The sequence below is a fragment of the Gymnodraco acuticeps genome, unplaced genomic scaffold (genome assembly GCF_902827175.1).
Source record: "Gymnodraco acuticeps unplaced genomic scaffold, fGymAcu1.1, whole genome shotgun sequence".
Lineage (NCBI taxonomy): Eukaryota > Metazoa > Chordata > Actinopteri > Perciformes > Bathydraconidae > Gymnodraco > Gymnodraco acuticeps.
In genome coordinates this window covers 313,877-327,024 of record NW_022989748.1, presented here as the reverse complement: position 1 = coordinate 327,024, position 13,148 = coordinate 313,877, and the positions used below count along the sequence as shown (strand labels likewise).

The window sequence follows — 13,148 nt, the reverse complement described above, 5'->3', positions numbered from 1 at the left end:
GCTTTGGATAAAAGCGTCAGCTAAATGCAATGTAATGTAAAAAATACTCAAAATTAACATAAAAATACACAATGAAAAGAGAAATGTAAAGAGAAATGTAAGTGAAACAAAATGAGCATAAAAAGACATCAGCCAACTACAAATAGACACAAAATGACTACAAATATTCAATAAATTACACCAGAAAGTCACCAACCACTAAAAAGAGACACAAAACGACTACTTGATGGTGACACAAAATGACTACAGAAAAGGCTGAGGTAAAACTACAATAGTCAAAAATGAACTACCAATAAGACCAAAACAACTACAAAGCGGTAAACTGATAAATTGATTGTCTGTTTGTTGTTGATTGTCCACCATGTACAGCGACCTTGGGTCCCTTGAAAGGCGCTATATAAATATAATTTATTATTATTATTATTAAACAACTTTCAGTCTGTGTCTTGCTCATGTGTAGGAGGGGGGGGGGGGGGGGCACACAACAGATGTGCTCTTGGCTGCAATTCAGATCACATTAAGTAAGCGCTCTAGAATTCTTTGCTCAAGTCAGCATTTCTTATAATAGTTGGGGTCAGAATCCAAAATGTGTTGCATAATAAAAAGACTTAAAGGGCTGTGTGGAAGTGGGGTTGCTAGAGTGAGTGTATAAACTATGGTGGATCATGGACCTCTAGTTTGGAGGAACAGAAGCTAAGCAATGTCTGCCATGTTTATCTGCATTGAAGAGAAAAATCATATTGTATTAGAGGTCGTCAGCCTTCAGATGTACTTTTTCCAAAAAAATAATCACATATCAGCAGGTGATAAATATAAAACTCACATTTCTTCCATCCATTTTGCCTGCAAACACCAAAGAGCAACATTTAAACATGAGCATAAATCATTTAACCTTAAAGAAAACAATGACAAAACATATTTTATATTATTAATGTTTATTTTCAAGGTCAATGACAGACATCATCACATTGTACCATGTGTAGAACAATATTCTTACAATAATAAATACATAATACACCAGTAGAGAAATGACATACAGGCACTAATTACATTAAAGCAGACACTAGCTGTTTTTACACTATCATACAACAGTAGCTGAGCAGCACTCCTTTGCTGGGATGTTCTTTTGATCTTCTAAATTCTGAAGGTGTAATGGAAGATAATCAAGCAAAATAGAGAAGTTCAATGTATATTTAGAGCGTTTACACAGCTAGTGTAAATTACCAGGGATTCCCTGCCTATAAAAGGCAAATTCAAGTCTTTTTTTGTCATCAGCGATTATATAACACAGACGACATGTTTTCTACCTGCTTATTGCATACTGTATTGGAATTTCTATGAGTTTCAGTAGTGTTGATCCCTTAATTCAGGGCTCTTAAATGGATTCCGCAAGCCCTACGTTTTTAGCATCACTAAAAATATACATATAAAAATGCAGGCTAGAACAAGCTGTTGTGAAAACCAGCATTAACACTGAAGCCACAGCGGGTGTGGAACCGTATCATTCTGTATGTGGTGGTGTTGTTGTTGCACCACACTGTTGCTAAGTTGCACCACTCATGTGTGTAACACAGGTATGTGAGAACATCATTCATACAACTATTTTTCTATTATTATAGCATATTTATCTGTAAAGAAATGCACCACTGATCCACAATACGATTACTGTACTTTGATTGCAAATGCATTTTGATTAGACAGGTTGGATAAAAGATTATTATCATGCCTATGATGGTGATGGTTTTTACTGCCGCCAAAGAGGTTATGATTTCAGTTTGGTTTGTTTTTCTGGGTCAGGGAAACTTTTGTGAAACTTGATAGAAGGGTGAAAACATTAGCAAAGGAAAAAGGTAATTCCGTAACATTTTAGAGGTAGATACAAACCCTGAAATGGATACAACACATATAATTGTTTCCAATGGAAACGACCTAAACAGAAGTCTGTGCTTTCCGACTGCTCATGTGGTCTGTTTACAAGTGATAAATAATCTGCTCTAAAATGAATAGGTTCTTCCTTTGCCCACGCTATATCCCTTTCCACAGGTTTCATGGAAGTCAGGCCAGTAATGAATCCATAACATTGGTATAAAAAACAAACTCAACTGAGAAAATGACCTCCTTGGTGGATGTAACTACACATCTATATGGTTGAGTACAGACTTACAGACACCTATCACGCGTAATAGAAGCCATGCATGAATAAAGTGCTCCGTTGCAAACTTGCAACTGTGCCCCGGTCAGAAATCAGTGAAGATGTGAGGCTAATGGAAAGAGAGCCATTTAAAGAACAACCATCAGGAGTGAGTAACACTGCAGGATTTACATTGAACACAAGTAAACAAGTGAATGATGCAAGCATGGCTCTCTGTAATGAGCTTAGAGGAGAAATGTCCTGGTGGTGTAACAGCATGGCTTTGCAATATTTAAAAATGGCGCCCCCATCAGGCAACCTCCAGAATCGTCCTCCACTGGACTGCTAGACAAAGACACTAACTCACTGTAATAAAATAAAACCTGACACATACAGTAACATACACTGTTGTGACAACACACACACCCACTCAATATATACACACACACATACATTTACTATCTGACATAAAAAAGATAACAGATAATACACCTCTAACAGATAGTTGTTCCTGTTTTACAGTATTTACAACGCAGTTACATATGCAGCATTATACAGTGGAGTACAGTGTGTGTGTGTGTGTGTGTGTGTGTGTGTGTGTGTGTGTGTGTGTGTGTGTGTGTGTGAGTGTGAGTGTTTTTGTGTGTGTTTATTTGTGTTCCTCAGACCTCCACTGCACGGTCAGAGCCCAAACCCTGAGCCTGCAGAGCCTCCTCCCTCTTCATCTTGGGCTTCTCTGTCCGAGTGTGCCACACCAACACCTGCAAAACACACAAGAAATTCATACAAAATCCTACTTATAGTTGTGTCAATTTTAGGATAACATTAGTGGCTGTCCTTGTAGTGTGATTTAGATCACTAAACATTTGTATTTATTAGATCAAAACCCCCAAAAGTCTGGTAAAGTAATATCTTTGTGGTTATAGGGGATGTACTAGGATCAGGGTTGGGTTGTAACGGAATACATGTAACGGTGATCAGAATACAAAAATCAAGTAACTGTATTCAGCTCGCGTTACATTTGAAAAACGAGTAATCTGATTACAGTTACTTTGGTAAACCTGAAGTGAATACATTTTGGATTACTTATTGGAATTATTGGTGGAAAGATTTCCTCACAACATTTAATATTCATTACTAAAGGTACAGCCGAATCATCACAGCGCACAAAACGGCGCAGATGGACCAAAAAGGGGAGCGTTTGAAAAAAATGTGCGGGTCCGCTCAGTGAAACAATAACAACGTAACATGGAGGAACAAAAGTCTGCATTTAAATCGTGTGTGTGTGTGTAGAGGTGTGGTTAAACACATCAGCCACACCGCTCTTTAGCCTTTCTAATGATTCTGAAGGTAAACACAGTGAAGGCGGTGCGTGAAAGGCGGTGCGTGAAAGGCGGTGCGTGAAAGGCACTGCGCACTCGTCTTCTCAGAGGCTGAGTTAACCCTCCCGCTGCCTCCTGGTGCTGCAGAGATTTCATGAAGTGAAGGAGGTTTTCCTTCTATAAAACAGCTGCGGGCAGCAAATACTGTGAGAGTCACAGACATGAATACATAGATCAAGGCAGACTGGTGCACACACTCTCCTGTTTTGCCAATCCGGTGCTTAAACAAATATAGCTCTACACCCCTGGCCGTAATGTCCTTAAAATGAAGTCCGAGTTCGACATTTTAATTCATGTCCTGCCAACACTGGCAGGACAGAAGGCGACACGCCAGTTCAAAGCCGTGTCCCTCACTCCTCACATCCCAAGCTGCATCCCCAAAAAGTGTATTATGTTGTTACATCGTTTCAGATGTGATGTTTCAGTTGTGCTCTTGATACGCCATTAAAACAGTAAAAACACATTCAGTTTCCTTTTGCTTTTTGTGTCTCCTGTACACCAAAACATACATCTGTGATGGAAAAAGAAAGTAATCTAAAAGTAATCTGATCACGTTACTTTTTTAAAACACGTAACTGTAACTGTATTCGGATTACTTTCAGAGCCATGTATTCAGTAATCAGTAACTGATTACATTTACAAAGTAACCCTCCCAACCCTGACTAGGATCACTAATATAAAGCCTCAAACTGCTACAGCACATACGGATGGACATACAATTGAAATAAATGTCATCCTCTTTGTAGTGTCCATGTTGTTTCTATATTCTGACTTGAGCTCCTTATCTCTCCAACACACACATAACACACTCGTACTTTAGAGCAGTTGTCTGCTTTGGGCTCCAGCTCGTCCATGGTGACCAGTCCCTGTAGGAAGCTGCTCTCCAGGAAGCCCATCGGTGCTTCTCCGTCGAAACAGGACTCGGGATTGGCCAGGACCAGTTTGAGGGACACGGCGAAGCCCGCCATGTCCATCGGGAAGGGACGACTGGGACGCCAGCCGGTGTGGAAGCGCACCACCTTCAGAGAATCATCAAGAGCACAAATATAATATTCTGTAAAGGTAGTCATTTTCACACAAACTGTTTTTTGTACATTTGTCAGTAAATTCATGGTTTTCTTTAAAGAAGCAGAACACATTGTGATCATTATTTATCTTAGTGTGAATCCACAACATGAAAAGCACCGACCTTTCCTCCCTCGATCACGGGCCTCTCATATTTCATCCCTCCAACCAGCCCCACCGGCCACACGGACACTCGCTCGGTACTCCTCATCTGAAGAAACACAAGAGGAACTTTAATACTGGCACATCGATACGATACGATATACTTTATTGTCCCCGTTAGGAAATGTGTTCTGGACTCCGTCCTGCAGTTCAGCATACATGTACATATACAAACATAGTGGACATTAAGAGACATACACATATCATCAGTCATACACCGTTTGAACAAACACAATACACAGACGCACATACTGACAATGGCGACCTATTGCACTACCCTCATGGCCAACATAACAAATATTGAAAAACCAGACGCTCCCTCCAGCAGATTCTTTAAACATTGGCAACAAACCAAATCAGTTGAGGATCATCAAATTAAACATGGTCCAGCACCCACCTCTTCAAATATCTGCAGGCTGTATGTGTTATCGTCGTCGGCGAAGTAGACCACTCCCTGCTGGTTGTCTCCTCCCGGTTGAGCCCTTCTGTCCTCTCTGAGCCACCGTAGCCCCTCGTTCCTCTGCTCCACTCCACGAGGCTTCAGCCAGCTGGGGTCATTCTGAGGGGGACGGATTCAAAACACTTGTTTGTTCATCATGCCTAAATCAGGAAAAAATACCAAATTGCCAATATGTGTGTTTTAATTCACACTGTTGCGATTTCGTCTCCACCCACCTCCTGCAGTTTGCGGTCCTTGGCGGTGGGCATGTGGAGGTGTGTGTAGGTCAAGCCACTCTTCACCAGGAGGTCGGACACCAGCGGCGTCTTGTGCGGCGAGTCCTCCACCACGATCCAGTGCAGCTGAGGAACATGGAGGAAGGTCTGCGACAGGCGCGTCAGCTCGGCCTTCTGCACCAGCCTGCATAGAAATCAGAGAAGAGGAGTGTTAGTGTGGAAAAGAGAAACAGACAGTAATAGAAGAGGGTGGAGAGGACCTTAATGGTGAGGAGGTAAGGACACCCGGCTACCTTGCGTATGTTGGGGTGATGACAAAGATGGTGGGATTAGTTATAGGTTTCTGTGGTTTCTTGGTAGCCTCCGAGTTCCTCATTTGTTCCTGAAGACGGTGCAGCTCTCCCCGCAGCCGTGATATGGTACGGTCTTTAGGCAAGTCGTGCTCTGAGCAGTCGCAGCGCTGACCTGCAAAGAGTCAGTCACAACAGAAAAGAAAGTTAAAGAACAAAAGTAAAACAGGATTTGTTTTTGCGTTGTCATCTTGGTAATGGAATAACTGCATTATATTTGAGTATTTTTGTCCTTTTTACTAAATATGTTACTTGTGATGATTAAGATAGTCTTCTTAAACCTTTATTAATGGGGAATCAATCTATAAATCAATCCTGGACATAGCCTATAAAAGTCTTGAGTTCACAGCAGACATTTTTACATGTTATTGTAGGAAAAGCAAATGTGTTTTTAATGAAATGAATGCCCTGGTGTTGTGCATACTGGCTTGAATACTGCTATAGGGCACTTTATAGTAGTGATCCATCCACTGTTTTGACAATCTCAAAAATGAAGTTAAAAAAAGGTCAATTGATGCCCCGGCCACACGAGGACGAAAACGGCTAAACGCATAGGATTAACACAAACGCAATCACAAACAAGCTTCCGTCCACACGCAATAGTCATCCGGATAGTGTCTGTCCACACGAGACCGCTCCGTTTAGCTCCAACCGCTGGAGAAGCTGCAGTACATATGCAGGAGCCTGTACGTGGCGCTGTAACTTCCTCCACAAAAGCAGCGAAGAAGCATGGTTGTCATGGTTGCCCTTCTGTTTATTCTCCGCGGTGGGGGCCGAGGGAACCGGGCAGAGTTTTTCGCCAGTCAACGTGTATTAAAGTTTAAATCTTCCGACAAAATTATAAAAGTGCCGGTCAAAGGTCTTCTTTGTTATTTATTGAGCTTTAAAACAAATGAATAACGAATCTATATATTATAATAATAAAATACACGGAGCCTCTCTTTTCCTCCCTCTCTTTGGACAGCGCCAGTGTCTGTTTCATGCAGCAGCTGATCCAGTAATGAGTGACCCGGCCGACAGTAAAAACAAACATATTTATAACTAGTTTAGGTAGTTTGAGAGGTAATTAAAATAGCTAAGGGTGATGATCGGACTTGAAGTGTGTGTTTTACTCCGTTCACCGCCACATCACAGCGGGAGGAGCTGCAGGTGAGCAGAGCTGCGTGTCTCCGTCCTGTCAGATTAGACTTCACTCGCGTTTAGGTCCATATCGAGAGAAAGATAAATAATCTGAATTCAGTGTGCAGTTTACTTTGACGCGGGGGTGAGCAGCAGAGGTGGGGAGAGGCGGGGCTATTGCCTCATCATTATCAGAAAATGATCGTATAGGGCGTACACACGGAGCCGTTGGACCCCCCAGAGCGTTGCGTATGCCGTTCTATCCACCTTGGGACCCGTTATCGTTTACGCAGTCGTTTAGTGCCGTATTCGGTCGTCCTCCTGTGGCCGAACGGTCTATATGACACTAAACAGTAACGCAAACGACCGTTTTCGTCCTCGTGTGGCCGGGGCATGAGACTTCTTTTGAACACTTACCAAGCTGCATCAGAGCATAGACAAGGCCAAGCAGCGAGACCATGAAGTAGAGCACAAACACTGTCTTCAGCTTCAGCTTCATCCTTGTTGCCATGGTGCCCTGATCAGCTGAAAGGATGACAATACAATGATAGTCAACTTTATTGGTAAAGCACCTTTCATACAATTATAGCAGCAGAATTCACAATAACTGAAAATAGGCATAGATAGAATGAACTTGAAAACAGTGATGGAAAATAAAACAGACTTTATTATAGTAAAAGAATAAGATACAATTAAAAAAATATAAAAATATGAATTGAGAAACGCTGAAATGTAATAGACAACAAAAGATGGAAATACAAAAACAGTAAATACAAAATAAAGTATATGAGACATTAAAAACATTACTACGTCGAGGCAGTGGAGATTGTAACTGAATATTTTAAGGTGTTCAGGTGTTTTAAAACTTTCCAAATTTCAGATAGCATTCTCCTCCATTATTAGCCTTAAATATAAAATGTCCAGCTCTAAAATGTAAAAGCTGAGGAGGTTTTTATACGCTGTTTCTAAGGTCGAAAAGATGCTTGATGGTGAACCAGTGTTAGCTAAACTGTTAGCCTGTCATTTTGCTTGGACAGAAAACAGCTCGACTGTCATGTTTACGCACTTACCAGAGGCGGGAAAACGTGGAAGACAGAGTTGAGTTATGAGATTAAAAGTTTATGTCATCTTGGAGAGGTGAGCATCCACTCATTCGGCTACAGCTACATTAGCGCGGACATTTCTATTGCAGTAATGTACCAACAACTTCCGGTTTCAGTGCAACACAGTAAGGAGTCCCCCCATAAGGGGAGCTCATACAATCACAAGTAGTTCCACATTAAGCCTGCAAAATAGCAATACAAAATGTATTTTGACTTAAATTATTATTTTATGTGGCTGCTAATTATTCCGAAACAAAAATAGTTGAATAAAGACTACACATATTGAATCAATAGCCCAGAATCTGAAAGCCCTTACTCCTAGCTAGGCCCCGAACATGTTATGTCATGGCTGCCAGTCTTAATAGTTCCAGACCCTATTTACATGTTGCTCAATTTACCAGATACCATATTACATCTTGGGTAATCCATATAGTATGGCTTTGTATGTCTCCTTCAGATATATTCTGCATTTCGGTTAATAATTAACTCTAATAGCTCTTCTCTTAACTGTTTAATGAGCAAAAGTTGTCCATGGAGTCAATAGCATGTCTCTTGTAAAAATAAGCTACTAATTCCTTAGAATAATGCATGAAAACAGTAAAAGTTGCTACTGTGTTAGTATATTTCTGAAAATACATTTGTTTTTAATAAAGATGAAAGTGTACAGACAATGAAAAAACAAAAGGGGCATCTCGTGAAAAGTCAAACAACTTTCCTTTATTTGTAACATACAAATAAAACACTGACAAGGCAGAATGACTTAGTTTTCCCTTTCATTGTCGTTTATGGACAGGACTGTAACGCTCACTCTCAAACATGGAGTCTTACTTTTTAACATGTTTAAAAAGTGTTTTACGTGTAAAAGGCAAGAAATGAATATGAAGATGGATCCACAACAGCTTATATACACACAGACACAGAGAAAAAACAGAAGGACCTGGGATTTTGTGAGGGTATGTAACCATTTTCTAAAATAAAAATACTCACTGACTTAAAATAAACTGGTTAAGTTCAGGCTCATTTTCCTACTTAAGATATTTTGACTTTAGTTGAACCTTTTTTTTTTCTTCTTTTTTTTTTTAAAAGACAGCCCACCCTATCTGGATTTAATGTTACTGAGCACTGATCGACAGTCAGTTCAAACTTTTTTGTCATTCACTTTCACATTTCCAAGGCATTTCAGCTTTATCCTTTCACTGTAACACATCATTAAACTCCTTAAAATTGTGTTATCACATTCTTCGGATCAGTTTCTTTAAATACTATGGCATGAAACACAAAGAAAAACTGACTCAAGATCAGAGCTGTGGCAAATCACATCCAGCGAATCTGCGGCTGTTAAATAAAACAGATGAGGTTCCATTACGTTTGATTAACCTGAGAGAGACTGTCAGTCGGTTGATTCACTAGCACTATGTACACCATCCTCTTTTTTGTAACCCATGCAGTAAAAAAAATGACTTTATCAGAAGGTAGTCTAAAACAAGCAATATGTTGTTTAATCATTTTTGTTGTTCATGATAAAAACAAGCATGACACACCAATATGTCGTAGTCTGGGAACAACTCGAAACGGAAAATATTTCAGTATCTAAATTTAAGAAAGTGTCCGTTAACTTCACATTTCAGTCTCCCCTGCTTCACACTTTCACCAGGCATTAATCGATAAGAAATCTCAAGTTGAGCCTTGATATGACCCGTTTTAAAAAAGCTTCTCAAAAACTTACCATTTGAAGCCCTTCACACAGCCGGACTAGATAGATCTTTACACCCACAGTAGTGTTAAGATGTACATTTGTACAACTCCAGCCCACAAGTCAAATCTGACTAGTCATGGAATTAAATAGTTTAGTGATGGTTTCTAGATGGGGCTTAAAACTCAGCCGACCAGTATTTAAAACTGTCCAAAAATACCCTGACTGCTTTGTAAACAGATATGAAATCAAACAGATAGAAGCCTTCCTAGATGAACTGCCTATTTGATATCTGAAATCAATAAAGAATCTGAGCAAAAACATTCATTTGCAAATCCAGCATGGACATTTTTAGAGTTGAATCTAGAAAGTAATGGTCAGATTGATCGATAATGGAAACAATTCCACGCCTTAACTTTATACATTTCACACAATTGCTCCAATCTCATTCTTCTAACATGCACTGATGTGAATGGAAGATTTGTAGGAAATATTAAAGAAATGCTAACGACACACTCACAGAAGCAGCATTGCTGTTGATTTATCATGATTACTAACTATTTTAAATGCCGTCATACATACTGATGACAGCGGGCTGGGAAACAGGTGATGACTGAGGAGAAGAAGAGGAATAATGGCCGTTAAAAACTCTTTCAGTGTTCTGAAATTAATTCTATGAGCCAATCTTTGACCCTAACAGCTTCAGAGGCCACGTTAGGAAACGGTGACTTCTACCAATCCTCATCCATGTAAATCAATATGATTTGCTCATGCTAACAAAATATTTAAGAGAAGGGATGGAGGACGGTTTTAGTATTATTTTTTTAATACGGCTAAAAAGGTAGCGTCAACGTCAACTTGTTTATCATCAACACCTCTAGGAAACAGAGTGAACGAAGGGGCGAGCTGGAGTGATGCAAAGTGGAGATTAAAGCAATGAGAACGGAGGCGGAAACATCGTAAAGAAGGAAGGAATTTACAGAAGTGAAGCACAGGACAACACATGGTGGTAAAAGAAAACTCAAAATGAGAGCGATGTCTTGAGCAAAGCAAGTTGAACATCTGAATGAGCATACTGGGATGATATTTGGGATTATTGGGAAGAATGGAATGAAAATGAAGGAAAGGGCAATTTGAGATATTGTGGCATAAATTAAAAAAATTATTAAAAGCATTAACTGAATGGAGAAGCTGAGTGGTGCTAAAAGTGTATTTGTATCTGGTGTAATAGTGGGCAGTTTGCTGCTAGCTGCAGTTCTTTGTTACCTAAACAGATGGTTTACAGTAAAGCATTGTAGATCAACGGTTTTTCTGGGACTCAAATGAGAGCACATCCAGCCTAATCCTTGGACCCTGGTTCAGTGAAAGAAGCCTGTAGGGGTCCCAAATAAATCCTGGGCTGTATAACAGAAACTGACCAACTCTGTATCTGCTTGAAATTCAAGTTTGTTTGCGTGTGGACATGATTTGTTTAGAAAAATGTACTGTAAGATCGGTTTCTGTAATACAGCCTTAGGCCAGAGTTTAAGTAACACTGCAAAATGATTGAAGACAGTACAGCACGTGAGGAGGTGAGGATGGGATTCATAGATTTGTTCGTGATTTGGAACTACTAGTTGTCATTAACTGGGAGAGAATGAGAAAAGCTTGGACTTTAAACCAAGAATAAGAAGGAGAGAAAGGAGCTATGTGTGAAAGCTCACACTGCATACTCCTTTAGTAGCAGGAATACACAACAACAACAACAACATCTCAATCCATAATGCGACAACAATATCTGAAGCCAGACATTGCACCATCGGTTCGTTTTTAACAAACTGAAAACGCTCGCAGAGTAGCAGCTCGAGCTTTCACACACAGCCAATGAAAGTTGCTGGCTTTTAACCAATCGGAGAGAAGGATGGAGCTGATGCGGGATCAGTGGCAGCAGCCCCCGCAGTGCCCGCCCCCGTGGGTGTGTCCCGCCACGGCCTCGCCGTGTTTGGTCCGCCGGCTGAGGATCTCGTAAGAGCAGTCGTCGCCGCAGCAACCGGACATGCTCGGCGAAGTCTCGTCCATATCAAACCTGAATGGGTGGAGTGACAGAGGGGGTCATAAAAGTCCATTTATGAACACATATGGCAGAAAAAGCTGAAGCATACACAATGGGGACACAACGCCATTATCTGCAAACAAAATACATTTAAATAAGAGATTCCCCCGAGTTTTAAAACATTTAGGTATTAGTGAGATATTATACCTTTAACTACAACTAATTCTCACTCACTACCTACAAATAACATTGACTGACTTCATGTTGAACTTTTAACAGTGGGATTAAAGAAGCCTGTAGAATAATGAGCTGTTGAGTAACACTCCTACTCCAACACTGTTGGCAAATATGTTTTAAATAAGGAGAACAATTCAGGTCTTTCTATTATTTTCTATTTTTCCATCTTTTAAAAAACAAGCCTGTGTACTCACTGTAAAGCTTCTCTGAAGAACTGGTATGCTCCATGGTTGTGTTTGAAAACTGTCAACATCACTTTCTTCATCTGTGTACTGGAGGGAGAGAAAGAGGAAACATATTTACCTTTGGTGTAACTTAACTAAAGCTGTGTTTGCATTCAGTTTTGCTCACAAACGCACATTGTCTATGACTAAGAGGTTTAACGACATGTTTTAAAGCATTTCCTTCCTCATACAACATTGGCAAAGCTCCTGACTGAAAATGCTAAAAATACAACTACTGAGACAGATTTAACAATAATAATAATAATAATAATAATAATAATAATAATACATGGGACTTATATAGCGCTTTTCTGGAAACTCAAAGATGCTTAATTTAATACAGATTTAATACACAAAACATCTGCATTTCACACATCATGACTTTAACTATAATGGCGGCAGTTGATTTTACCTGTTAGCGATGAGCTGTAGTATCTGGATGAGGAACTTTCCGAGTCCTTTTCTCCGCACTCTGCTCTCTAACTGCACCTCGTAGCTGGAGAGGAGGCACAAAAAGTTAGACCACAGTGAGCATATGGTAAAAAAGGTGAGAGTCCAGAAGTTAAAATAAATCCACTTTGAAACGTACCAATATAAAACCTCCTCCCCACACTCCACGTCGAATCGGAAGTGAGAGAAGGCCACGGGGGCGGAGTCTCCGTCGCGGGCCAGGAGGTACCACGCCCTCTCGTCGTTCATCTCATCCCTCTTTTCCCGCTCCTTCCAGCCCCACTCGCTCTGCTCGTACCTGCAGAAGTATAGCAAAAGAAAATGGGTCAGCTCAAAATGAAGTAGCCTGGAACTGTAATTTGGCATTTCCCCCCCATCATTAGGCTGCCCTGAAAGGACACGATTTCTAAATGGAATACATTTAGTTTCAACTTACAGAGTGCCATTTGCTAAATTGAATACGGCTCTGGCACAGAGAGATTAATTCAATTTCTCTGCCTCCATCTTAAATGTGTCTGCATTACA

The 13,148-nt window shown here is 40.3% G+C and overlaps 2 protein-coding genes across 7 annotated transcripts in view; both read right to left on the bottom strand.

Annotated features, from left to right (window-relative positions):
* Positions 1-916: 916 nt before the first annotated feature.
* b3gat3 (beta-1,3-glucuronyltransferase 3 (glucuronosyltransferase I)) lies at positions 917-8,110 on the bottom strand. Of its 5 annotated transcripts, none has more exons than XR_004569500.1 (9): positions 7,955-8,110; positions 7,302-7,409; positions 5,709-5,880; positions 5,416-5,599; positions 5,138-5,299; positions 4,703-4,789; positions 4,329-4,532; positions 2,740-2,892; positions 917-2,703 (listed from the first exon to the last, which is right to left on the bottom strand). XR_004569500.1 is itself a non-coding variant. In XM_034221443.1 (9 exons), the coding sequence occupies exons 2-8, from the start codon at positions 7,393-7,395 to the stop codon at positions 2,794-2,796; spliced, it is 1,002 nt and encodes a 333-aa protein (XP_034077334.1). In that variant the 5' UTR covers positions 7,396-7,409; positions 7,955-8,110; the 3' UTR covers positions 917-2,727; positions 2,764-2,793. The 5 variants fall into 5 exon arrangements, 4 of the variants coding, with proteins under 4 accessions (XP_034077334.1, XP_034077255.1, XP_034077436.1 ...); XM_034221443.1 differs by having other exon boundaries at positions 917-2,727; positions 2,764-2,892; XM_034221364.1 differs by having other exon boundaries at positions 917-2,715; positions 2,764-2,892.
* A 567-nt stretch (positions 8,111-8,677) lies between these two features.
* The window catches only part of naa40 (N-alpha-acetyltransferase 40, NatD catalytic subunit), a 9,631-nt gene continuing 5,160 nt past the window's right edge, over positions 8,678-13,148 (bottom strand). Inside the window, exons 5-9 of one of the 2 annotated variants that reach the window (XM_034222052.1) lie at positions 12,763-12,921; positions 12,586-12,669; positions 12,144-12,221; positions 11,551-11,745; positions 8,678-11,378 (exon numbers count right to left, since the gene is read on the bottom strand). In XM_034222052.1, coding sequence (XP_034077943.1) covers positions 11,598-11,745; positions 12,144-12,221; positions 12,586-12,669; positions 12,763-12,921 — 469 coding nt within the window. In that variant the 3' untranslated portion in view covers positions 8,678-11,378; positions 11,551-11,597. Of the gene's footprint in view, positions 11,746-12,143; positions 12,222-12,585; positions 12,670-12,762; positions 12,922-13,148 lie in introns of both variants that reach the window. The other variant, XM_034221969.1, reaches the window with a different exon arrangement.

Coding starts and splice junctions, on each gene's coding strand:
- b3gat3 (XM_034221443.1), bottom strand. CDS start 7,395: ATGGCAACAAGGATGAAGCTGAAGCTGAAGACAGTGTTTGTGCTCTAC. Junction 5,600..5,708: donor ATCACCCCAACATACGCAAG/GTAGCCGGGTGT, acceptor ATTTCTATGCAG/GCTGGTGCAGAAGGCCGAGC. Junction 2,893..4,328: donor AAGCAGACAACTGCTCTAAA/GTACGAGTGTGT, acceptor TGTGTTTTGCAG/GTGTTGGTGTGGCACACTCG.